General features: G+C 40.7%; 2 protein-coding genes across 3 annotated transcripts; both read left to right on the top strand.

Annotated features, from left to right (window-relative positions):
- Positions 1 to 217: 217 nt before the first annotated feature.
- LOC102235796 (cysteine protease ATG4D) lies at positions 218 to 6,534 on the top strand. Its single transcript, XM_005797570.3, has 11 exons — positions 218 to 547; positions 1,674 to 1,941; positions 2,039 to 2,122; positions 2,379 to 2,552; positions 3,249 to 3,600; positions 3,702 to 3,766; positions 3,866 to 4,017; positions 4,115 to 4,193; positions 4,354 to 4,430; positions 4,560 to 4,679; positions 5,438 to 6,534. Exons 2-11 carry the CDS (start codon positions 1,725 to 1,727, stop codon positions 5,615 to 5,617), a joined length of 1,500 nt encoding a protein of 499 aa, XP_005797627.2. The 5' UTR covers positions 218 to 547; positions 1,674 to 1,724; the 3' UTR covers positions 5,618 to 6,534.
- A 1,497-nt stretch (positions 6,535 to 8,031) lies between these two features.
- Positions 8,032 to 26,031, top strand: LOC102222158 (transcription activator BRG1). 2 transcript variants are annotated; one of them, XM_005797517.3, is made up of 34 exons: positions 8,032 to 8,227; positions 8,661 to 8,889; positions 10,058 to 10,190; positions 10,746 to 11,291; positions 11,484 to 11,582; positions 12,407 to 12,665; positions 13,193 to 13,319; positions 13,453 to 13,626; positions 13,708 to 13,881; positions 15,042 to 15,215; positions 15,338 to 15,385; positions 15,594 to 15,724; positions 16,073 to 16,130; positions 16,239 to 16,348; positions 16,432 to 16,579; positions 17,260 to 17,423; positions 17,525 to 17,591; positions 17,671 to 17,781; positions 18,021 to 18,263; positions 18,356 to 18,469; positions 18,919 to 19,026; positions 19,228 to 19,314; positions 19,412 to 19,458; positions 19,529 to 19,695; positions 20,585 to 20,748; positions 20,885 to 21,136; positions 21,213 to 21,290; positions 21,372 to 21,590; positions 21,704 to 21,966; positions 22,347 to 22,455; positions 22,534 to 22,635; positions 22,711 to 22,843; positions 23,252 to 23,391; positions 23,620 to 26,031. In XM_005797517.3, the coding sequence occupies exons 2-34, from the start codon at positions 8,674 to 8,676 to the stop codon at positions 23,653 to 23,655; spliced, it is 5,001 nt and encodes a 1,666-aa protein (XP_005797574.1). In that variant the 5' UTR covers positions 8,032 to 8,227; positions 8,661 to 8,673; the 3' UTR covers positions 23,656 to 26,031. The 2 variants fall into 2 exon arrangements, with proteins under 2 accessions (XP_005797574.1, XP_005797575.1); XM_005797518.3 differs by having other exon boundaries at positions 20,885 to 21,112.
- Positions 26,032 to 26,950: the final 919 nt, after the last annotated feature.

The following is a 26,950-nucleotide window of genomic DNA, read 5'->3' on the forward strand; positions in this document are numbered from 1 at the left end:
GTACTTATTGAAATTACATTTTTATGGAACATATTTTGTATTGCATATACTGAAGCAGGGAATGTGTTCGTTAGATATTTTTATTTTTAGTTCCGGTCACAAAGTAAAACGTAGTTAATATCACCCAATGAAGGTTTGCCGATTACAAATACGAGCTGAACGGCGAATCAGCGTTCTCGCAACGGTTATTTCAACCAATCGCGTGGCAGCAGGAACGGGGAACAGGAAGTAAGTACAGCGATAACTAAAGGGAGACCCTAAAGCCGGAGCTGTACAGTGGGGCGGACGGTATTACTCTGGTTTAAACTAAACTAATTCACCTGGGTGTCTTAAGGAGAAACATCTTCTGCACTGAGATCTGATGTAGAGTGTTGGGATATAATGGCGTTCGTTGTTGTGTGCTCATAATTTTTACCGAGCTAACGCCGGGTCTAGCGCTAAAGTTAGCTTATTAAGGCATCTAGTTTTAGTGACGGGACCGAAGAAGGCAACGAAATGAGTGAATGTGCGACCAGACATCGGCATGCTTAACCAAGAGCTGAGACAGGTAAGTAGGCCCTCACCTGAGGGAACTTTAACTCTGCATAAAGCTTGGTGTTAGGTCCGTATTGCTGGACCCAATGTCGTAAGACGTTACTACAGTGTAATTACTCTAACGCTGTTGGACATATTCACAATAGCATGTTCTTGCTGCTCTGGCACTCATAATTTTTGGTGTAGACTGTAAAAAAAAAAAAAAAACTTAACCGGATGGATGACATCCATCTGACTGTGATCAGATGACTTTCTGTGGCACTGAAAAAAAGCCTGACATACCGGTTGTCAAATGGGAATCACATGACGTCTGTGCTTCCTTTTTATTTTCCAGCATTGTAAAATTGCACAGCAGTGTGTTCCTTATTGAAACTACTATTCATCAGTTTCAGGGCGGGGTGAGAAAATCCTTCAGTGTTTAAGGCTTTAGGATGATTGTTAGTTGAATTTGATCAAGTTTACGGTCACTATTTGGCTTTTTTTTTTTTTTGCTGTTTTAGAATAGTGTTATTAAATGAGGTACAATTTCAGTTATAGAAGTTATTTAACTACTTGTATAAATTTCCCAAGGAAAGAGTCAAAAATATTTTGCCAGATCACAGTTTCCAATGGCAAATTATAAGTGTGTTATTGAGACTTTCAGAAGATGTGTGTGACCAAAATGTCAACAGTAAGTCATGGTTATCGTCAACATCCCTATTTAACATTGGCAGTGTTTAAAAAGGGGCAACGCTCTGATACCTTATGCTCTCTGCAATCTCAATTAAAGCAATTTAATTTGTAAGAATTACATTAAAAAGATGTTGCTGTTTTCAAAATAGTTATATAGTTTTTGTCATGATCTGGCTTCATACTGGTAAACCACACATGTTCATATTGAGTTATTACCATATTTATATCAAACGCTAAAAAAAAGGATCAAATATAAAATGTGTTGCAAAAGAACATTTGAGACTAGAAATAATTGAACATTTTACGTAGAGGTAATGATTATAAAGTAGGCTTAAAATCATGGAACGATTCAGCTTAAGAAGTGAAATAGTTTTAAACTTCTAAAAAAACAACAGACTTATTATTAAAGAGCCATAACAAGAGAGGACAGTATATTAATTTAGTGTCCCTTATTTCTTTCACTTTAGTTCAGTGTTGCAATGAGGACCATCAGCATCCGTCTTTGAGGGCTCGGAGGCATGAACTCGGTTTCCCCCAGCGCAGCGCAGTACATGGGGGTAGTGATGCAGGATGAGCAGGTGGAGAGCCGGAGGCCGCCGTCCCTGGAGCGGCAGGGCAGCTTTGGATTCAGAGGGCCTCAAGCTTCAGATGCAAGCAGAGATACAGCCAGAGAGCCTGATGAGATGGACAAAGTCAAGGCCAAACTGATGTCAGCATGGAACAATGTCAAATATGGTGTGTAATTACATCTTTGCAGAGGCTTCAAAGTTGAAATCATGAGAATGAGTTTTCTGAGCCAACACCCTTCACCTGTTTTCTCTGCTATTTTCAGGTTGGACTATTAAAACTAAAACCTCTTTCAACAAAATATCTCCTGTCACAATCCTGGGGCACTCTTATCTACTCAACAATGAAGGTATTTGTTCCTTCTTTCCTCTGTGATAACTGTATCCTCTGACTCAGATGTGCTATTTTTTTTGTCTGAAAAATGTCAGCTTTGCTCAATAGACTGTGTAACGCTGGAAAATGAAACTTTAAGAAGAACAGGTCCTCTGTGATGTGGGAATGTGTTAACAAAGCTAATGAAAATGCCGTTCCTTCACGAAGGTTGTAAAATCTACATTTATTAGATATTTTTACACCTTTTTTTCACTTTTCTCTTACGTTGTCAGATGAGGTGGAGCGGTTCCGTCGGGATTTTGTGTCCAGAATATGGCTGACCTACCGTAGGGAGTTTCCCCTGCTGGAAGGCTCTACCTGGACAACAGACTGTGGCTGGGGCTGCATGCTGCGCAGCGGACAGATGCTGCTGGCACAGGGGCTTGTGGTCCACCTGATGCCCAGAGGTTTGTGCACTTAACCTTTAGTAATCATTTGTGACGTGTTTATCTCTTGACTTTTGACAATCTATTGACAAACTTGCTTCATCTGCTCTGCACTTGCACTCAGCCCCGCGTCTGCATTTACAGCTTACCAAAGTTTATGTAAATGAACCACACCACCAGTCAGTCACAGACAGATATTGTTTTCATCCAGTATTCCTTGCAAGTCCTTGTTTGGTTGAAAAACAACCAATCACAACCAGCAAAAATAAAAAAAGGAACATATATCTCCAGTATTTCTTTAAGTGGCAGAAACTACAACATTACAGTAGTTTCATTGGGAATTTTACCAGATCTGTCTTAGTCTTCTGATTTTCTTTATATTAAGCTTCAAATGTGAGGTTGATAGAGAAGAAACTATTTTTGAAGAACTTTTTAGCCTGGCACTGCTTCAATCATGCAGGATCTTCTTTTGAATGATCACCCCTAGTTAAACTTTGTATTTACAACATAACTGCTCAGTTCTTGGGTTGATTGCATGTTAAGCTCATATCTTTGTAATATAATTACTGCCCTGAGAAAGCATATTTATAACAACAAAGTTTCAACCGATTTATTCTAAGCAATACTTCTGTACCTTTTAGAATTAAAAACCAATATCCTATTGATCAATGAGACTTTGCTACGTTACTATTCTTAAGCTTTTTTTGTAATCTGTAGATTGGACTTGGCCAGATGCTCTGCAGCTAACTGATGTGGACTTCGAGGTATTCCGACCTCGTTCCCCAGTTCGGGCTGGAGGGGTTCCTATCCCGTCCTTTGGTTCTTTGCGAGGATCCAGCAGCCCAGAGAAAACTCCAGCTGGCAGTCAGGCGCCCAGATGCTGCCAGAGAAAGAGACCTGAATCTGCCAGGGACCGGCAGGCGGAGCCCATCCACTCCAAGCTAATCACCTGGTTTGGAGACCAGCCTCCAGCACCTTTTGGTGTTCACCAGCTGGTGGAAATAGGCAAAAGTTCAGGGAAGAAGGCTGGCGACTGGTACGGCCCATCGATAGTTGCGCATATTCTTCGGTAAGTGCTCTACATTTGGATAAATGCTATTTCAAATTGTTCTGAAGTCATTTAGATGGTTTGAGATGCTGAGTGATTAAGTCTTTTCCCTCTGTTTGCAGGAAAGCAGTAGCCAAAACCCCTGTGGCACAAAGCCTAGCTGTATATGTTGCTCAGGACTGCACAAGTAAGAATTAGAGCTAAGTGTTAGCGATTTTTCTTTTTCTACTCACAGTGACGTATTTCTCCTCGTATTTTAATCCCATGATGTGATTTTGTATCCTAGTATACAAAGAGGATGTGGTGCATCTCTGCGATCTGTCACTAAGTCAGAGTCCTGCTGATCCTTCCGACCAAGCCTGGAAGTCTGTCATCATACTGGTCCCTGTCCGGCTCGGAGGAGAGGCCCTTAACCCGTCTTACATTGAGTGTGTCAAGGTCTGCATATTCTGATTAATCAGCTCCTTGTTCAATCATGTCTTACTAAAATAAAAAGCAGTACGAAAGTACTGAAAACACTTTTGTTAAATTTCAGAATATCCTGAAGCTGGATTGTTGTATTGGAATAATTGGAGGGAAACCAAAGCACTCACTCTACTTCATTGGCTTCCAAGGTGAAAACCATCTGCTTCATCTTGTTTGGTTTAGAATAATCAGAGTAAAGAGAATAAACCCTACAAAGCTGAAATGTAGCAAATGTTGTTGTTTTTTCTCGAAATAAACTTCACCTTAAGAATTTAAGACAGATTATTTTTTTCCTTTTGTGTCATGCAGATGAGCAGCTTCTCTATCTGGATCCACACTTCTGCCAACCGGTTGTCGATGTCGCTCAAGCAGACTTCTCACTGGAGGTCTGTTATCATGTCTGCACGTGTCAGTGCACCTCGCTCTCAATATCACAAGATTTATCTATCATAGTGGAATTCAAGAATCATGTTGACTTTTTCTTGTGTGACTCGTCTCCGTGTATCACTCTGCAGTCGTTCCACTGCAGCTCCCCTAAAAAGATGCCCTTCAGCCGCATGGATCCCAGCTGCACCATCGGCTTCTATGCCAAGAACAAGAAGGACTTTGAGTCTCTATGTGCTGCTGTTGGCATGGTGAGACTTTAAAACGCCTGCCTATTTAAGGGGCTCAGTTTTTACTAGCACCAAAAACCAGATGCATACACTCTTTTTAAAAAACAAAACCCTTTTTAAATTCAGATGCATAAAGTACCATGAAATACTTCATTAACAAATGGTTTGAATTGACAAGTTGCAGCAAGGAGAATGTAAAAACCTCTGACTTTTGTCTTATAATGCACATGAAAAATCTTTTTGTTTTTTTATTTATTTGTTTCACACTGTTTTTTTGTTTTTTTTAACAAAACAAGTAATCACTAGAACAGGAAAAAGCTTGCAACGACTTTTCTGTTTGAAAACGAGTAGGGAGAAGTAAAGCCCTTACTTAATCCAACCACTTATCTTCGTTTTTTTATAAAACAAAAAAAACCCACCATTTTAATTTATGCTTGTTTTGTCTGGTATTTAGTGAGGATATAACAAAACTTTTTTGGGCTATTAGGCAGAGGTTTGGGTTTAGCGTTATTTTTTTGTTTGTTTTAAACTTAATTAGCACTTCTTTCCACTTCACCCATATGCACTACTTTGTTTACATTTTAAATTTTACAGGAACATGTCGGTGCCAAATATACTAAATTAAACATTAATTACACACTCATTACAGATGTAAACAAACGTTTAATTTGACTGCATATTTTTTGTATGTTACAAACTGCTCTCCAGAGCACGTCCTTTTCTAACGTTGCATTTTGTAGACTTTTTGGAGTTTATTTTCACTGTTGTCATCTGTCCAGGCTCTGTCCTCATCCAAGGAGAAATACCCCATCTTCACCTTCGTCGAGGGGCCGGGGCAGGACTATGGACTTGAGGGTGACAGCAGCAACCACAGTGGACCCTCAGCCCACATCTTGCCTCCAGACACACTGAGCAGGAGTAACAACAGAAGAAGCAGTGAGGAGTTTGTCTTCCTGTGAGCCGCTGAGGAACATGACCTCCCACATTCCACCACTTGGTGGCAGAAGACTTATCCTGACTTGGTTCCGGTGGATACAGCTCTTGGTTCAAAGATATTATCGTTTCTATATGAATCAGTTGACTGATCTGCTTTCTTGATTGGAGGAAGATAATTTTCAGATCTCTCTCTTGACTTCTTAACTGGAAAGGACTGATTATTTTTCCCTTGATAAAGTCAAAAAAATCTAAAACTCCAATACTCAAGGTTGCAGCTTCCCATTATAATTCCTGTGTAATGTACAGTTCTCATTGAATTCAATGAGAAAGTGTGTCCAAACTTTTGGTCTGTACTGTATATCACCTTCTGTACACATTTTTCTTTTTAAAATAGTTTCATCCTCTTTCGAGTTTATTTATAAGATTTATGAATGTGTGTGTGTGTGAGTGAGTGCAAGGTTTGTGTAAGTTATTGGTCTTTAATTGTCCTGATATATTTAGATGTCAGTGCTGTCGTACCTCCCAGAGGTTTTGGGCTCTTGCAAGTGTTTATTGAACATCTTCAGTGAAACTTTTGTATCTCTGAGAAAGCCACAGCCCAGAACCTTTCCTAATTATTTGCCATCAGGAATATAAAATTCTCCCAGAAATCTGCTGTTACATTTCTCTTGCTGCTAGAAATTGGTATTTATCTTTACTGATTAGCCAAGCCTCGTCAAACATTTTGTAAAACGTAATCTGGATACATTTTCAAAGTAAAACCCAAAGGAGCTCTGCTTAATCAACAAAGTTGAGGTTTTATTGTGTTAATGTGTCACATGACCATGCTGAGTTGAGTTTTTGGTCCCATGGCCTGTTCTTTCACATGACAGCACTTACTGGAAATTGCACTACTACTGTTAGTTTGCTGTCCAGATTAAATACAAACACTGGAACACTATCCTCCTTGTGTGTCTTTTTTTAAATATAATTTAAGATCTGTGCTGTTTTATCTTTACCTACTTTCTAGAAAATGCCACCTCAATTTGGGCATTGAGTCTTTTGCACTCAATACCCAAATTTTTGTTTTATTTCGATACTTTATTTCAGCATATTCTTGCATTCTCCCCTTTTTGTATCCTTTGTTTTTCCAAGTCTCCTATTCTTTTGTTCCTTCATTTCTTTTTTCCTTACTGTTTCTGGATCTTATTTAAAGGGGTATAACATGTTTTCCAGCCACATAGAATCACTTTACAGCACAATAACTGTTTCATAATGTTGTTATAAAATGCTGTATATGTCAGATGACTTCATAATTGAATGCCTTGAAATTGGGCTGCTGTCCCTTTTAGAAAATCCTGCTCCTTTCAACACTCTGCCTTAAGAAAGTCTTCACAACATCCCTCTTCTATTAACCCTTCAACAACAATTTTACCAGAATTGCACTGAGAACTAGCTTGTGTAATGAGCACAGCAGATGCCAGTTTCACCAGATTATTGCTGATTGCTGTTGGCTAGTCTGAAGGAGCTGAGTTGGGGGAGTAGCAGGGTGGGCTGCTCCATGAAACAGAAGCTTGGAGGGTTGTGGTTGTTGTACCTTAGTCTAAATTGTACTGAATAAATCTCTTTCCTCTAAATTCTACACACAAATAGATAATTATGACAATGTGGATTTTTTTGTGTATTGCAGATTTGTTAAAAATATAAAAATGAGTCACATTGTCCCTTTTGGAAACAGGAAGGTGGCAGTATTATGTGCTAAGGATGCTTTTCTTCAGCATGGACACAAACACTGGACAGAGTTGATACATGGCAATCCTGGGATAAAACCTTGGATTGCCACAGTTAGCAAAACAAAAATCCTAAACATAAATCTGATTTAAATGAATAGTTTTCTTCAAATCAGTTTGTTAGAACGTTCAAACATAATGCATTTGAGAAAGACTGGAAATGTGATACTTACAGATAAGCTACTTTGCGAAGAAACATTGGGGACATTTATTTTCTCAAAAAAGCTGAAGCCATAACCAGTAGTGATTATAATGAAAAAGCAAGCCACACGTTTCAGATTTTTATTTTAAAAAACATTTGAAAACCTAGTATAACTTATGTTCCACAATGTGCACTATTTTGTGTTGGCCTGATACATAAAATCCCAGAAAATAGAAGGCAGTAGTTGCAAGATGACAAAATATGAAGAAGTTCAAGGCGTATTAATATTTTTGCTGCTACTGCTTTTGAAATCCCACCGCGAGAAGAATCGTTTAATCACCAAAGGCTATGAACGCCTTCTTGCAGGAGCAGGTATCTGTTGGTGTAGTTTTGTTTGGGAGTTCAGACTGCTTTCCCTCGTAGTTATCATGATGGTTAAGTTGACTGTAAGCAGATTCAATTCCGTATTGTTCTGTCTTGATGCGCTGCTATCGCTGCGCACGCATGCGCGCTGCTGCACGGCCGTGACTAGACATTCGGTCATAGGAGCGGTGGAGGGGGGCGCTCGAGCCACGTCGGTAAAACAAATCAACGCTTGAAGGCGGATTACAAAGAGGCTGAGGAGACTAATTGCGACAACCGCGGCTTCTTCTTTTCTTTCCCACAAATATCAGGTCGGGAGCGCAGAGATTCGGCCCAGGCTGCCTGTCCTGTTGATGCCGGTAGGTCAGTCAGCACAAGCACGGTCCGCCATTCCCCCTTTTTTATGTTTTACTAGACTCCCTTCCATGGGCTGATTGAGGAAATTCTCAGCAGCAGGGGCTCGTGTGCATAATTTACTGTATTTCCCCATGCTCGGATCAAGTTCAGCGCGAGAGCCGGCAGTTGTAATTGCATATGCAGGCATCGGGCGGTTTGGTGCAGCGCAGCAGGAGAAAATCTACATCTGACATTCGTTTGGAAAATTTCTCTCTTTTCTGCAATTTACTTATTCAAAATACTATATTGTTAAACAGAGATGCGCATCTGGTTTTGGCAATTCAGCTCCAGTGTCACTGCATCTATAAGAAATATCAAATCGGCCTAATGACTTTTGCATATTAAATGGCCACTTTTGCAAAGGTTTTCTTCCTATTTTTGATCCCTTTCTCCCAGGAGATCCAGGGCGATGTCAACACCTGATCCTCCCATGGGGGGTACCCCCCGTCCGGGTCCATCACCCGGTCCTGGCCCCTCCCCCAATGCTATGCTTGGCCCCAGCCCGGGTCCTTCCCCTGGCTCCTCTCACAGCATGATGGGGCCCAGCCCCGGTCCTCCTTCCTCGGGACACTCCCAGCCAGTACCCTCTGGATATGGCCCCGAAAACATGCACCCTTTGCACAAAGTAAGGACAAAATACACCCAGGGGTTCCCATTCTACCCTTCATCACTTCAAACAATTTAGCACTGAAGATGGTAGATACACTGTTATTTCAAGAACAATTGTTTAGAAGCAGGATAATTTTAAAAAACATACAAACTGTGTGTATTTGTGCATGAAAACAATTATCTATTTAAAATAAGTGACAATATAATTGTGCAAACAACAGAAATGTGTAGATAATGCAGAAATGTTATTTAAAATGAAACATCTCAAATACCAGTAGGGATGTCAAAATTGATTGAGTTTGCTGGGAGCATCTGCTGGACGGAAGGATCTATTATTACGATCCTTTGTGCACCCAGGATGCAGCAGTCTGCCACTCAACAAGCTCTCCGGTTCAGCACCAGTTTCATGGATAGAGCCGGAGACATTGTCTAACAGCGATGCTATCTTAACCAGAATCCTTCTGCCCTCTTGACCTGCACCAGCTCAAGGGGGAGTCCTGGCACAGATCTTCCTGATGAGCAGCTTCACTAAGAGACAACATTATAGAAGATGTGCAAGTCTTTCATGCACCTGTGTCATCTAAAATAGTTTCATCTTATGACCTCCTTTACCAGGCCAGCTGTCCGAAATTGCCTGTTTTAAAGTGTTTGTCAGATGTTTTTTTTTATTGACTACAAGTAATGTGGAGCTGCCTGTACATTGCTTTTGCTTCTTTGTGTCGTTCTTCATCTGTCCCGAAAAACAGGACGGAAATTAGTTTTCTGTTTTATTTTTGAGAAGCCATTGTGCAGTAACCTCTCCAAGCCTGTCTCCACCAGCTTTGTGTGTCAAGAGACTAAAATTTTGCTCATTCTTTTTGCAAGTTTAGTCTGAATGCAGAGGAACATCAAGGCTGACCACAGATTCCCAATTCTTTGAGTAGGCAATTCTAGCACATCACTATGCTTATATGTAAATCATACAGTTTTAGCTCTGGCTGTAGGATCACTGTGTTTTTGAAAAGATGAACATCCCCCAATTTCTTGCAAGTTTTCTTCTAGGGTAGCCCTGTTTGTAGCTCCATCCATCTTCCCATCAAATCTGATCAGAATCTTCCACAAAGCTTAATGCTTCCACCACCATTTCAGATCGTAGTTATTGTATTCTACGTTGCTTACTGTTCTGTTTTGATTTCTCCACACAGCCCATGGAGGGCATGCATGAGAAGAGCTTGTGTGATGACAGTCGCTTCAGTCAGATGAAGGGACTTTCGATGAGACAGGGCGGGCACAGTGGTATGGGCCCTCCACCCAGCCCTCTGGACCAACACTCACAAGGTAAATTAGCAACAAGCTGTCTGAAGCAACGTCTTTCCATCTAGGGTTGAGTAAGAAGACCAGTGGTGCGCAGCTTATTGCTTGTTACAACATGTGTGAGGCATTGTCTCAAACTGTTTTTTTTTTATGTCTGCCACTAAATAGAAATGATCATGATTTCACAATTCAGTCTAGCTAAAACAATAAAAGCATGTTTAATCACATTGTTGCTATGTAATAATTCCTCCTATCATGAAGACATCCAGGTTTACTACTAGACAGCTGGTCTTGGGTTTAACTCAGGGAGTTTGTCTGAGAAAGCTTTTGAAATAACATTTGGGCAGGATTTAATGAGGGTTGGGTAATGATTCATTGTTTTGAAACAGGAAATTGTTTTGACATTTAGGAATATGTACATCACTGATGTGCTAGAATTCCAGCAAGAAAACTAGTACCATCCCAGTCAGCAGTTGGTTTGAAGATTTGTGAACACATTGTTTGGGTTTTTGACCTACTTCTTTTAGCAAACTCAGTGAGTAATCTGTTTCTTTTTGCCTTTCTATTTGGGCCTTCCAGGCTACCACTCTCCACTTGGTGGCTCGGACCACTCCAGCCCTGTCGCTTCAAATGGCCCCCCATCCGGTCCTCTTATGCCATCAACCTCCTCCTCATCATCTTCTGCAGGTTCTGGTTCTGCTTCAGCCTCTCTTGATGGCCCCAATGTAGATCAACATTCCTTGGGGCCTAATAACCGGTCTGGACCTCCGGGGAATTCTGGACCTGGCCCTAGCCCTGGGCCTAGCCTTGGCTCCAGCGTTCCCAGCCTCGGTTCTGGCCTTGATGGTAGTGGCCCTGGAGGACCTGGTGGGCCGACTCCCTTTAACCAAAACCAGCTTCACCAACTCAGAGCCCAGATCATGGCGTATAAGATGCTCGCCCGAGGACAGCCCCTGCCGGATCATCTCCAAATGGCTGTTCAAGGAAAAAGGCCGATGCCAGGGATGCAGCAGCAGCAGCCCATGTCCAGTCTGGTTTCTGGAACTAGTGCAGGACCAGGAGGTGGTCCAACAGGACCCGGATCAGGGCCTGGACCTATGGGCTCAAGCTACAGTCGGCCTCATGGTGAGTCTGCTTGTACAGAATACTCTTTGATTTTTTTTTTTTTTGTGTGGCAAGATTTGTGTATCTTTCTGAATTTCTGGGAAAGATGCAAAAAACTACCAAGCTTTTGCACATCTTTTCTCCTAATTCAAAATAATTTTGTGAAAATGCAGTTATTGAACCAGAGATGGTCTGTGTTTTTCCATAACACAGGCATGATGGGTCCCAACATGCCTCCCCCTGGTCCTTCAGGGACCCCAGTTGGCATGCAAGGACCGAATCCCAATGGACCCTCCAAGTCATGGCCTGAAGGTTAGCAGTTGTTCTGTCAGGCTACAAAATGCAGCAACTTTCTTAGCTGTTTGGAGCCCTGTTACTGAATGTTTATCTTATTTACAGTACTGGTAGGAAAATATCAGACTTCCCCCAACAGTCCTCCTCATTGTAGTTGTTTATAAATGGTATAAAATATTGAAGTTGTCTTTAACAACTCTGACAGTTTTCCTTTCCACTTTATCTCTTTAGTAATGTCATTTTCTTAATCTTCTGAATACTGACCTATGAATTGCTCCAAAGGGTTCTAAATTAAGAAATAAACCAGTGCAAACAGTAAACTCAGCAAATAGCCAGTTGTAAATTAGATCTTTTAAACATCCATCCATCCATTTTCTGTTCACCCTTGTCCCTAATGGGGTCAGAAGGGTTGCTGGTGCCTATCTCTAGGGAGAATTTAGAGAGACCAATTAACCTAACAGTCATGTTTTTGGTCTGTGGGAGGAAGCCGAAGAACCCGGAGAGAACCCACGCATGCACAGGGAGAACATGCAAACTCCATGCAGAAAGACCCCGGTCGGGAATCGAACCCAGGACCTTCAGTGCTACCAACTGCTCCACTGTGCAGCCATCTTTTAAACATGAAACGTCAAATTTAACATAATATGACATAGAAAGTGTTTTTGCTAGGCTTCCCATGTGCTCAGCAGTAAAGTGTTATGATTTTACTTTTTTATGTTTGCTGTTATTACAGAGGCGGGGCTACGTTGTCTGTGGTTCTTTATTTTATATAGGTTCGAAAGGAAAAATACCTATCAGGGGCTTTAAGTTTTTCTTCCTTTGCTCATTTCTCTTTCCTTCAGGCCCCATGGTGAATGCAGCGGCCCCCTCCAACGCACCCCAAAAATTGATCCCTCCTCAGCCCACAGGCAGGCCTTCTCCTGCTCCCCCATCAGTTCCCCCAGCTGCTTCCCCTGTAATGCCCCCACAGACCCAGTCCCCTGGTCAGCCTGCTCAGCCTCCTCCCATGATGCCTTACCACGCCAAGCAGAACCGCATTACCCCCATCCAGAAACCCTGTGGTCTCGACCCTGTAGAGATTCTGCAAGAGAGGGAGTACAGGTACATCAAGCTCCATTAGGGATCCTTCTTCTATTATCACAAGTAAATTTTTTATATCTCATGGACAGCATTCTTAAGCACTAATGTTAGCATTTTTACTTTTGATATGACTCATTGATAACTGATTTTATATTAATGTGGTTCAACTTACTTGTTTTCTGGCAAAACTTACAGAATTAGGTGTTATAACTTTATAACTTTTGCTATTGAATATGAGCTGCTTACTGTGCAGATCTCTCATAAATGGACAAATCTGCTTGTCTTAGCAAAGCAGATTTTTATTATAAATATCACTGTAAACAATGAGATACTCTCAGATTGTTAAGGTTATCATATGGTTATGTTAGTTATGTACAAAAATAGAGCATTATTTATAATAAAAACACAAAGTACACCAACAACAGGCATGAAGGGGTTGAGTATAATTTGTGACCGCGATGATAACACCTAGGATCGAATCTGAGCATCCCTAATGAACACAATGATGAATATCAAAGAAACTGACAGTGTGTCATTTGCTTTTTCAGGTTGCAGGCTCGTATTGCTCATCGCATTGCTGAATTGGAGAACCTGCCTGGTTCTTTGGCGGGTGATCTACGTACCAAAGCTACAATAGAGCTCAAAGCTCTTCGTTTGCTGAACTTCCAGAGACAGGTGGGAACTAAAACATCTTCACCTTCAGGTGTAAAGATAACATTATTTTCCTTCACTGTGGATCACAGTGGTTGTGTGTTTTTTTTCTGTGTCTGAGGTGAGTTTATGCTTAAGTGTTCGTTGCTGTCCGTAGCTGCGTCAAGAAGTAGTGGTGTGCATGCGACGTGACACAGCTCTCGAGACTGCTCTGGATGCCAAAGCCTACAAGCGGAGCAAGCGCCAGTCTCTGCGGGAGGCCCGCATCACAGAGAAACTGGAGAAACAGCAAAAGATTGAGCAAGAGCGCAAACGCAGACAAAAACATCAGGTAAAAGAGAAACAGAAAGCCACATGTAAAATTATTCTAATGACTCCTTTAATGGTTTGGGTTTTTGTTTGTCTACGCCAGGAGTACCTCAACAGCATTCTCCAGCATGCCAAAGACTTCAAGGAGTATCACCGCTCAGTCACGGGAAAGATGCAGAAGCTGACCAAAGCCGTGTCCACCTACCACGCCAACACGGAGCGTGAGCAGAAGAAGGAGAATGAGCGCATTGAGAAAGAACGGATGAGGAGGCTTATGGTAAGACGTGACAGCTATATCACTGCACTATACAGACGTACAAATGGCCAAAGGCAGGGGTGTCAAACTCATTTCTATTTTGAGCCACATTAAAATTATGAATGTGCTTGAAGAGCCAGTTGTGGCAAAATATATCAATAAAACGACCCGTTAAAGTGTTAAAATATGAATAAGTAGGTGTTTTTACGTACAATGAGTTTTTTTAAGTTAAATAACATTGAACTTTTTTCACATTAATGTAAATTGGCAGAATACAGATAAAAACTGCTTTAATGTGACGGATAAAATATTTAGACAAACTAATTCATAGTCTCCAGCTCAACTCTTATTTAAACCCAGAAATGTGAGCATATAACCCCAGTATTGGCTTCTCTGCATTGGCTGCCAGTTTTCTTATCGGATTGATTTTAAAATGATTTTATTTGTTTTTAAAGTTGTAAATAACTTGGCCCCGGCTTATCACCAGGATCTTCTTTATGACCATTCCATTTCCAGAACACTTCGATCAAATAATAAACTGCTCCTACATATTCCCAGAACCAGACTTAAAAGCAGAGGAGACTGGGCATTTGCAGTCACTGCTCCTAATTTGTGGAACAACTTATCCTTCATAGTCTGGAACACTTCAAATGGCTCCTTAAAACTCAGTTTTATTCTTTGGCATTTACATAATGCCTGGCATTTTAATTTACCTGTCCGATCTGATTAATTTATTGTGTTTTATTACCTTATCTTTTATTCCAATGTGTTTTACTGGTGGTTTTATGATTACTGTGCAGCAGTTTGGTGAAGTTAATAGCTGTTTTAACGTGCTTTTTGAATAAAATTGACATTGACAACTGTTTTCTTGAAAGCTCTATCTATATGTGTCTCTTTAGAGTGTAGATGGCTACGTAAAAAGTTATGATGGGCTGGATTTAGTCCCCAGGCCTTTTTTATGTCATCTATATCTAGTCTCAGTGCAATGATGCAATAAATTTAGCAAGAAAAATGTATCTGAACCGATACCGGAATGAACGACTGTTGAACAGCTAAAGAAAAAGTTATTCTCATGTTTTATCAACATTGTCATGAATCTAGTAAAACTTTACGTCAAGACGCTGTCCCTCAAGACAGCTCTGTATACAAACCTCCCATTTCCACCTGTTTTGTTTTCTCAGGCTGAAGATGAAGAGGGCTACCGTAAACTGATTGACCAGAAGAAGGATAAGCGCCTGGCCTATTTGCTGCAGCAAACTGACGAGTATGTCGCTAACCTCACTGAGCTGGTACGAGCCCACAAAGCTGCACAGGCCCTCAAGGAGAAGAAAAAGAAGAAAAAGAAAAAGAAGAAGGTAAAAAGATGTTTCTAGAAAGTTTAATCTTCTACTGTATGAAGCTGCTGCTGAGTATTTGGAACATTGTATGTCATTGCATGTCATTGTTTCATGACTTATTTTGTTCGCTTGTGCTGCAGTTGGAGAATGCAGAGGGTCAAACTCCTGCTCTTGGGCCGGATGGAGAGGTGAGGCGAAGGGAGACACAGACTTCTGTAGTTTTACAACATAGACACTGCAGGCATAAAAATAAAGCAATGCATCTTTTCAATAAAAACAATAATAGACAGCAGATTTGAGAGCGTATTACTGTACCATATTTTACTCTTTATACTGACATTTAAAAACAACTTGCCTGTGCGAGAAGAATCAGATCTAGCGTATGTCTTCTTGCAGCCCCTGGATGAAACTAGCCAGATGAGTGACCTGCCTGTAAAGGTCATCCATGTGGACAGCGGCAATATCTTGACGGGCGTGGATGCTCCGAAGGCTGGACAGTTGGAAACATGGCTGGAGATGAACCCTGGGTGAGGAAAAATACATGGAGAAAGATCATTTAGTCACCACCAAATCTAAATCAGGAAATAATGCAGGGTAGAACATGCTGCATGCACAAAAGATGCAATCTGCTCACTAACTTTTCTCATTCTTATTATATATTTTCTGCATTATCATAATAGCTGCCTGCTTTATTTGTATTTTATTTAAATTTCACTGTAAAAAATGCCCAAAGGGATATGATTTCACATTTCACATATGATAACTTTATACAATTTAACTAAAATCTTGTTTGTTTAGTGAGCTTTTGTGTTTTCTGATAATGCAAAGAATCTTTTCAGTTGATTTAATTTTGGCAATTGTCTGTGTATGTTTAGTTATGAGGTCGCTCCCCGCTCAGACAGTGAAGACAGTGAGGAGGAGGAAGAAGAAGAGGTGGGTTGCTTCTCTATACTTGTTATGATAATGTAGCTGTAGTTACTGTACATCATCACTGTTCCAATGAGACACAAAGGAACTTCTAGCTGAAAAATTGTGTGGTAGGAAGAAGAAGAGGAGCCTCAACCTTCATCAGCTCCAGTGGAAGAAAAGAAGAAGATTACGGACCCAGACAGCGAAGACGTGTCAGAAGTGGATGTCCGACATATCATTGAGTGAGTTTACTTGCTTTGATCATGTGTTAGATACGTTTTCAGTTGATATTTTTAAAGCAAAGCTAACTATGTGTTATGTACAGAAACGCTAAACAGGATGTGGACGACGAGTACAGTGGTGCAGCGTTCGCTCGAGGGCTCCAGTCGTATTATTCTGTGGCCCATGCCGTCACAGAGAAGGTGGAGAAACAGTCTACTTTACTGATAAATGGACAGCTTAAACAATATCAGGTAAACACTAATACCTAGAAATGCAGGTTTCAGTGAATGCTATGCTGAAGCTAGTTATTTAATGGGATATTAAGACATGTCACACAGTGAAGTGGATCAGAGTTACCAGTTGTGATTCTATTTCCTGTGCTCGATTTTAAATTATTATGGCTCTGATTGTTACTTACCTGTGTGGAGACAACAGAGGTAAATATTTCTCTTACTGTCTAACAATAAATATAAGAGATGGTCTGATCGAATTTATTTGCTGAAACATGTCATTTAACGTTAGGTATTTGATGATCAAAACTCCCACTCCATTATTATACTGTATTAAAATAATTACCAGTGTATGCTTAAAATCTCAGTGACTTAAATGTGCAGGAAAAACACATTACATTTCTTTGGTACCAAAGACCTTCCATATCTCATTTTCTGCTCAGTGACGGATATATTATCCCAACAAGAGTTTTGCAGAATATATATCTGACTCACACACACATCTGGAGCTTTTAATAAAATGCCTCTCCTGATGTCTTTTTTCTGAAAAACCTTTCAAAATCCTAGGCTGATATTTACTTGTTCTTTCCCTGTTTTTATTGTCAGTCACGATCCATAAAAAAAACTTAGCTGTTTGAACATTGTAAAATTTATTGAGTGATGTTTCAGCTGCAAGAGGTATTACCATATTTGTCTTTCAGATTAAAGGTCTGGAATGGCTAGTTTCTCTTTACAATAATAATCTGAATGGGATCCTGGCTGATGAGATGGGTTTGGGAAAAACCATCCAGACGATTGCTCTTATCACCTACCTCATGGAGCACAAGCGGCTCAACGGACCCTACCTCATCATTGTCCCCCTCTCGTGAGTTAATCCGTCTTTGCAAGATGTGACGTTTACATAAACTGCAGTTTAACGAAAACATTATATTGCTAAAATAAATCTGAGGTGAATCTGTTTGGCAGAACTTTGTCCAACTGGGTGTATGAGTTTGACAAGTGGGCACCATCGGTCGTTAAAGTGTCCTACAAAGTGAGTTTTTACTTACATCCACATTCAGCAGGTATGTAACCTTTTGCACACATTTGTAGAGATTATGTGTGTGTTGTAGGGGTCTCCTGCTGCTAGAAGAGCCTTTGTCCCCCAGCTGCGAAGCGGCAAGTTTAATGTTTTACTCACCACTTACGAGTACATCATCAAGGACAAACAAGTACTGGCCAAGGTAAGAGACGTTGGAAAAACAAACACAGACGCAAGGATGTGTACAAACAAGCACAAGCAGACATAATGCAACTCCCACCATTTACACGTGCCTTCGATAAGACATTCTATGCAGCTGTTTGTGCTCAATTGAATAATCTTTTGACTTCCCAAACCCATTGAAAGGTGTTGAGTCCAATCTGACCTCCCACTCTGCTGTCTCTGTTCTCTCTCCTATGTTCTCATTCTCCTGCCCCCCAGATTCGATGGAAGTACATGATTGTGGATGAAGGCCACCGCATGAAGAACCACCACTGTAAGCTGACCCAGGTTCTAAACACCCACTACCTCGCTCCGAGGAGAGTGTTGCTGACCGGGACGCCATTGCAGAACAAACTACCTGAACTGTGGGCGCTCCTCAACTTCCTGCTGCCCACCATTTTCAAGAGCTGCAGCACATTCGAGCAGTGGTTCAACGCCCCGTTTGCAATGACTGGAGAGAAGGTGTGCACTTCATGTAGAAGTATTCTAAATTAGACAGATATTTGCAGAGTTATTAGAGTTTATATTTTTGATCAAATCTTCTCCTTTTTAAGGTGGATCTTAATGAAGAGGAGACAATCTTGATTATTCGTCGCCTGCACAAAGTGCTCCGCCCCTTCCTGCTGCGAAGGTTAAAGAAAGAAGTGGAGGCTCAGCTTCCAGAAAAGGCAAGAGCTTCTTCCCTCAGCACGTACAAGACAGCGACTCCAGATATATATGAGGAGAAGTCTGTCTCACCACTATAGCAATCTAGCCAATTACTACTTTTTCTGGTCAAGATGTGTAAAATAGATGTCTTTTATTGCAGTAAATTGATCTCAGACTGACCAATTTTGAAATATCTAAGCTTTATTTGGAGGAGATTTATTTAGTGAGGTCAAGTAAATCTTGCCGTGTTTCAACTCCATCAGTTTTACTGAACCAAACCGAAAGTCTAAAGCCACCTACTGATAAAATTCAGAGTAAATCCCCAAACAATCAATGACCGTCTTGATCAAAACTCTTAATATGCATCATTGTCTGATTAATAAATCTTTTTTATTGTTTTTGGCTTTCATTTACCTGGAAAACACAAGAGGAATATATGATGTGTACAACCTTTTCCTCGCCCCCTCAGGTGGAGTATGTCATCAAGTGTGACATGTCGGCTCTTCAGAGGGTCCTGTACCGGCACATGCAGGCCAAAGGGGTCCTGCTCACTGACGGATCCGAGAAAGACAAGAAGGTAAAGGCATAAAGCAATAAACATTAATTGTTTCAGTTACCTTTATGTCTTGTTATGGGGGTACAGATACATTTTTACTATAATTTGGTGTCTTTGTGTTTCTAGGGACAGTTTGAATCTCTGCATGTCATGAAACGTAACGAAGATCACACAGTGTATGCATTAAATGTTGTTTGTCTCTCTGTTATGTCTCTAATTCAGGGTAAAGGAGGCACAAAAACTCTGATGAACACCATCATGCAGCTGAGGAAGATCTGTAATCATCCATATATGTTCCAGCAAATTGAGGTAAACTGAGATAAATTAACCCTGCATATCTGTCAGTCATATGACAAACATCAACTTAAATGATAAATGACAAGGTATATTTTGTTTGTGTTTTAAGGAATCTTTCTCTGAGCATTTAGGATTCTCTGGTGGAATAGTCCAAGGGTGAGAAAGTGCTTCTTATTATGCCAAACACAAACGCTTTCCTTTGTAATTACATTGTCCTGTTTGTTAGTCCTGACCTTTATCGAGCTTCAGGAAAGTTTGAGGTGCTGGATCGCATCCTGCCAAAGCTGAGGGCCACAAACCACAAAGTGCTGCTCTTCTGCCAGATGACCACACTCATGACCATCATGGAGGATTACTTCGCCTACCGCAACTTCAAGTATCTGCGTCTGGACGGTAGGGCGCCTTTTCAGATGACTTTACGTGCACATTTAAAATATTAATGTTCCACCTCCAACAAAACTTTAAAAATCTCTCCGTCATAACAAAGTATTCATTGTGGAGAATGAATACTCCACAATGAGTGGAAATTTAAGGAGGGCTGTCTATGGACTCTGCCATTCACTTCTACTTCTTTAATTTAATGAGCTGAGAAGTAATTTTTAGGCGAAATCCCTTAAAATTTCTTCTGTGCTGCATCCTACAAAAGATGCTGCTTATTAGCTCAGCTAAGACTGTCATCAAATAGCAAAGTAATGCATAATTGCAAAGTGGAAAGAATTTTAATATTTTTGCAAATAATAATCTTGAAACTTTGTGGTGCATTTGTGTTCAACCTTTGAAGATTTGTATTCCTAAAAATAATTTAAAAAACAGGTAGCATTTTTCTTCGGCCTCCCAGTGGAAGAAATTTGACCTAGCACATATTTGTGGAAGTTACAGGTATGCATTTTATTAAAAGTAAAAAAAAAAAAATCCATCTGTGTAAACATTTGGAGATTGTTTATTTAAGGATCCGCATTAGTCTCTACCATAATAGACTATTCTTCCTGGGGTCCACATCAACGTTACTTTAAGCATCCTTAACAAACAATCCTAAAAAGACATAGAGTTATTTCTTAAGAGACAGTGTTTAATTAAACACCAAATTTAAATCAACTGCCACAATAACTTACAAACATCACAGAAAGACATGAGAAAAAAAACCTTACATGACTTGTAGATAAGTGCGGCTTACATATGAACATTTTTGTTTTCTTTTTGAAGTTAGTAGGCGCAGCTTATATTCAGGTGCGCTCAACAGTCCAGAAATTACAGCATATTTCTCCTCTTCTCTGCATATAAGGCACAACAAAGGCTGAAGACCGAGGAATGCTGCTGAAGACATTTAATGAACCGGGGTCAGAGTACTTTATTTTTCTGCTGAGCACAAGAGCCGGCGGTCTCGGCCTCAACCTGCAGTCTGCAGACACTGTGATTATTTTTGACTCAGATTGGAACCCCCATCAGGTGTGTAAATCTATAACCAATGATCAAACTTCAAAGGCAAAATCACATCATATTTCCATCACTTTTTTAGCACTTATTTTCCAATTTTTTTTGCAGGAAAATGACAAATTAGGGAATATATGATGTTTCTCTGCAGGACTTACAGGCTCAAGACAGAGCCCATCGCATCGGCCAGCAGAACGAGGTGCGAGTGCTGCGCCTCTGCACCGTCAACAGCGTGGAAGAGAAAATTCTGGCAGCCGCCAAGTATAAATTGAATGTGGACCAGAAAGTCATCCAGGCCGGCATGTTCGATCAGAAATCCTCCAGCCACGAGCGCCGGGCCTTCCTGCAGGCCATCCTGGAGCACGAGGAGCAAGACGAGGTCTGGGGTCAAGAGCTTGTGAATGTGTGTGCCTGCACCGACTCATTTACACCCTGAGCTCCTGTTGCTGCGCTTGCCAACTTGTGTCTGCTGCTTTCAGGAGGAGGACGAGGTGCCGGACGATGAGACCGTCAACCAAATGATCGCCAGGAGCGAAGAGGAGTTTGAGCAGTTCATGGTCAGTCTCTGAGTAAGAATCAGAACTTTGACACTGAGTCAGGAAATCTTTAACTAGGACAGTCTTTTCTCCTTACCCCAGCGCATGGACCTGGACAGGCGTCGCGAGGAGGCTCGTAATCCTCGGCGAAAACCTCGTCTGATGGAAGAGGACGAGCTTCCCACCTGGATCATGAAGGACGATGCTGAAGTTGAGCGTCTGACCTGCGAAGAGGAGGAGGAAAAAATGTTTGGGCGAGGTTCTCGACAGCGCAAGGAGGTGGACTACAGCGATTCACTGACAGAGAAACAGTGGCTCAAGGTGGCTTTCTGGAAGACTCCCACAAAATTTACAAAGAATATGTATGAGTCAATGCCTTTTTAGGGATGTTAAAACATATATGTTAAACCAGCAATCATTTTTTTTCTATTCAGGCAATTGAGGAAGGCACACTTGAAGAGATGGAGGAAGAAGTGCGTCACAAAAAGACAACCCGAAAGAGGAAGAGGGACCGTGATCTGGATCTCCCAGGACCCTCGTCTTCCTCTGGGAGCCGGGGACGAGGCGACAGAGATGATGATGGGAAGAGACAACGGAAGAGGGGAAGACCGCCAGCTGAGAAACTCTCCCCCAACCCTCCGGGCCTCACAAAGAAAATGAGGAAAATAGTGGATGCTGTCATCAAATATAAAGACAGGTGAGGGAAAGGAGCTCAACAGGGAGATTAGGTTTTTCAACATATTACTTCTTTTGTAGAATCTCCTCATCAATATCTTTTTAACATGTTCATTTTTGTAATTGTTGGCCTGCTTATGAGTAAAATTGTTGCAAAGTCAAAAGTGTTTCCTTCTGCATCAAAGCTGCATCGATTTCCTACAAAAATCCAAATTGTCATCCAAACATGCGGAAACATGAACTGTTTTCTGAATTAGCTGTGTGAAATGATGTCATGCATACAGAGTGGATGCTCCTCTGTAAATGTAACTGCTGTTTCTCTTAAATTTTCTTGTAATGCAAATAAAATTAATAGAGGACAAAGGCTGGTTTGTTTCATCCTGTTGGTATAACCTCCTGCAGCACCAGTGGGCGTCAGCTCAGCGAGGTTTTCATCCAGCTGCCGTCTCGAAAGGAACTGCCCGAGTACTACGAGCTGATCCGCAAGCCAGTGGACTTCAGGAAGATCAAGGTAGGATGATCCTCCTAAAAATGAGAGAACAATAATTAATCCCTCAAACATGATTCACATGATGGGGCTTTCCTGTAGGAGAGGATTCGAAGCCACCGCTACCGCAGTCTGGGTGACCTGGAGAGAGACGTCATGCTCCTCTTCCAAAACGCTCAGACCTTCAACCTGGAGGGTTCCCTGGTGAGACCCCGGCACGCTTCTTTACATGTGACATCGTTCATGCGGTGACGATGACAGTGCTTTGTTTTCTGATAGATATACGAAGACTCCATCGTGCTGCAGTCAGTGTTCACCAGCTTGAGGCAGAAGATCGAGAAGGAGGAGGAAAGCGAGGGAGAGGAGAGCGATGAGGAGGAGGAAGAGCAGGAAGACGGATCGGAGTCAGAATGTGAGCACCTCTGTGCAAGCAATGCAAAAACTTTCACTTTGTTTTATTCTATTTGCTATCTAGGTTTAGTGTATTCAATTATTTATGGACATTGCTTGAATTCTAGTGCCATTCAAAAGTATTTATACCCACTGAACTGTTTCAAACCCTGCACTTGACACAAACTTTAGTGTATTAAAGTAGTGCACAATTGTGAAGTGGAGTTATTATAGCATATGGTTTTTATTGCTTTTCCAAATTAGAATCTGATTCTAATGTTACTTTGACACCCGTAAATAAAGCTTCACTAAATTCCTGAATAGAGTCCTGGGGATGTGAACACTTTTTTAACCTGCGCTCTATCTGAATGTTCTGCACATTCCTTCATTTATTTCCACTCCAAACACCACCTCTGTGGTTTGTACACAGCTCGCTCAGTCAAAGTGAAAATCCGCTTGAGTCGAAAGGATAAAGGTGGAGATCGAGGAAAGGGGCGCAGCAGGCGAACAGGACGCACCCGGGCCAAACCGGTCGTCAGTGATGACGACTCCGAGGATGAACAGGAGGAGGTAACTAAGGCTGTGTGTGGCCATGCACTGCAGCACAATAAGGGAAGTTAAAACACATTCATAAAACTGAGAACTTAAAGTAAAAGGGAAGTTATGAAGAAATGAAAGATGAAGTGTAGATATGACTTTTAATTTGTAACTTTTCACATACAACATGCTCCTCTTTTAATGCGACAGTTAGTTTGGAGAATCAATCAGACTAAAATGACCTGCTTGTCCGTTTCCCAGGAGCGCTCAGCCAGCGGCACTGATGAAGAGGCTTGAACTACACCAGGGGCTTAAAGAGAAGGAGGCACACATGGATTTTCCAACAAGTCAAAAAACAAATAACCATATAAACAAGCCACAGTCAGCTCCATCCACCCTCAGTCAAACGACACCTGAAAGAAAGGGCGATAGATGAGTTAAGTATAATTTCTGAGCTGAAAAAGCCTGGAAATAAATGAATCTGTTATCACAGTTGCAGAATCTGATTGTGAGAAATTAGGAAAAGTACAACTTTTAATTTGAAAGCATTTATTGGGGAAGAGTCTCGTGTTAAGAAATAATTGTTTTTAGGTCCCCAGGGTATAAATATAACATACAACTGAGGTATTTTTCCGTCAGCGACTCTTGAAAAAGGGAAACACTAAGAATCATGCTGTGCAATCACGCTGTTTCTTCATAAGTGATGAAAATGACTAGAAAAAAAATAAGCACTCAGCTCAAATCTTCCCATATCTGCAATCAGAGTTCTAGCAAAAAAGTTTAAAACGGTAGTGACCAACAAGGCTAGATGAGGACCCGTGTTTATGTTGCCAAGAGACGGACGTTAGAGGAGGGAATGAAAATTGGTCCCAACTCAGAGGTAGAAAAGGCTTAGGGTTAGAAAATTGCAACTGCAATAAGAGATATTATATATTAGATTACATTTCTGTAAATCAGTCACAGTCTGCACAGGTGAGGCTAAATACATTATGCAGGAGGGCTTAATGTAATGCTGATATTTTAGACAGATTCTTTAAAGAGCTTCACAATCATCAAGCAGGATAACCATGTCTAAACGGGGGATTTTTGGCAAAACGTTAGAAGCTTAGAAGCTACTGTTTCCCTCGGCAGAAGGATGCAGCCGCCAGTCTGGTTCATTAGGTGACGCCCAGTGAGTTCAGTTAAACATGATTGTGAAAGCACACATGGTGCCACCTGCACTCAGCAGTGCTATGGTAGAGGAAGCGATGTGCAACTGCTAAAATTTATTATAAGCTATAAAAATACTGACATCATGTTTTTTTTTTAAATCCTTTTAAGGATATTGTGATCTGGTATTATCTTTATAACGTTAGCAGGATGTGATCTTAATTGTTTTGATGTTTTTTGTAGGTTTGTTTTATGCTTGTCATCCTTTACTTGTAGGTATTTCTGACTTTAGTTATAGGAATATTTAAATATGGATCATATTTAATTCAAATTTTACAAAAACTGTGAAGCACTCATTTATTTTACTTCTAATCTTTGTAATTGATATCATGTGATTGTGCACACTTCTAATGTTAATTCAACTATAGTTATTGAGTTTTTGCTGCTTTTTCACAAACAATTTTTTTTCTTTATTGCTCACTGCAGACTGAAACTCTTGCTGTCTGTTTTTTTATTTATTGAGGTAAATACAGCATTATTATTCTGTGTTATGGAATGTTCCTAATTGATTTATTAAGCTTGTAAAGCAGAATTGAAAAGTCTAGTTAAAATTCTGTCTATCCAGATCACTAAAGATTGTTGAAGATTTTTATGTTTCCTCAAGCCAATATTTAAGGTTTTCAGAATTTTCTTTTTTTGCAGAATTTCTAAAAAAAAAAAAAAAAAAAAAAAAGAACAACTTCCACACTTCCATGAGGAATTAAACCTTTTGAGGATTGAAGTAAAATCAAGTCAACACCAATGAATGTAAACAGAAAATGAGTGCAGATAAAACGAGCGCATCTTAACAACCCAGCCTGGAGAACATAAACAAACCTGACCCTTGAATCAGTCTTCAGCCATGTGCTGTAGCCGTGTTTGGCCCCTCCGGAGCCACCGGGATTAGCAGATCGGGTGTAAATCAGGTGTTTGTTGTCGTCGGAGCTGGAGAGCGAAGCTGCTGTGGGTGCGATGTGTTCAACAACCCACCAGGGTTATTAGACTGAGGCTTAATGGAGCTGAGGTTACAGCATAAAAAACAATCCAGCTGCTGCTTCACCGATACCTATTAATGGTAGACTTGAATAATTTTTAGTTTGTATGAGTACTGTAGCTTTAATTGTCTCTTCTTCAGTTGTTGCGTAGTGATTTTAGGACTTCAGAGCTGTTTGGGGGAAGGGTTTGCACTTTTTTTTTCTCTTTTCAAGACAAAGGACCAGGGGGACAGTGGCTCCTCTCTGCTTGAGACTCCCTCATTCGAGGCTGTATGGTGTTGGATATACTGTGAAGACTATTTATAGAGTATAATGTCAGTGCACGTATGTACAGCTTGCAACTCATGTACTGTAACTTTTTCCTCATCCCCATAGGTAACCAGAGTGAACCAAAGCATCACTGTTTCCTCCACTGAGTTAACATGTGTCTGTGCTGTGCTGTATTGCTGTTGCTCATACTTATATAAAACAATAAACTGTTGACATTGTGCGATAGTGTGCTGTTAAAATGCCCATTTTTCAGCTCAACGTTTAGTTTTAGGCACAGACAGCACTAAAGGTAAGCCATAACATGTAATGATCCTGTTTCTCCACTGGGAGGAGTTCTTACATAGACACAGAGAGCAGCTAAGTTCAACCCTCTGCATCTTGGTTTCTTCTTTTTTTTTGGAATATTTTATACTACAGGGAGGGAAAAACTAAGTTTCCTTAGAGAACCTTTTCTACTTCCATCTTTTCTTAGTCTGACTTTTCAGTCAAACTTCACAAAATAAATTCCGACAGTTCACTTTAATGAAGTGAAAGTCAACAGTTTTTATATTTGTGAATGTACAGTTGGTCTGCTGAGTCAGAATGAGCAGAATGAGGGTGGGGTCTAACAGTTTAATTACAACCACAGACCTCCGTTTCCTGGTTTCTAGGAAATTATACTCCCAGCTTCTCTGCTTCACATTATGCTGAGGATGACTAGTTCTCCAATTTTTTTTTCTTTCACTGGAACTACAAAGACCAACACTTCGCAAAAGCATTGATGCCTTTTGACTCTTTAACATTTTGTAAAGTTGAAACCACAAACTTTGATGTGTTTTATTAGGCTTTTGTTTGACACAGCACAAGCTGCATAAATGTGAAGTGAAAGAATTGTTTTCCTCTTTTTTTTTTACCAATTAAAATTTAAAATTTGTGTCATACTGTTTGTACTAAGTCAATACTGTTCTAGAACCACAGTTTGCTGCTGGTTTGCACTGACTTGCCAGTTTGGTTGGAGCATGTGTGCACAGCTATTTGCCATCCTTGCACCAGGTTCTCAATTAGTTTAAAGTAAAAACTTTGACAAGGCCCTCCACTTTATCATTCCTAAACTTTTCAGCATTTGACCCACAAAATAGAAGTGAAAGAGATTCATGATC

The sequence above is a fragment of the Xiphophorus maculatus genome, chromosome 5, assembly GCF_002775205.1.
Source record: "Xiphophorus maculatus strain JP 163 A chromosome 5, X_maculatus-5.0-male, whole genome shotgun sequence".
Taxonomy (NCBI): Eukaryota; Metazoa; Chordata; class Actinopteri; order Cyprinodontiformes; family Poeciliidae; genus Xiphophorus; species Xiphophorus maculatus.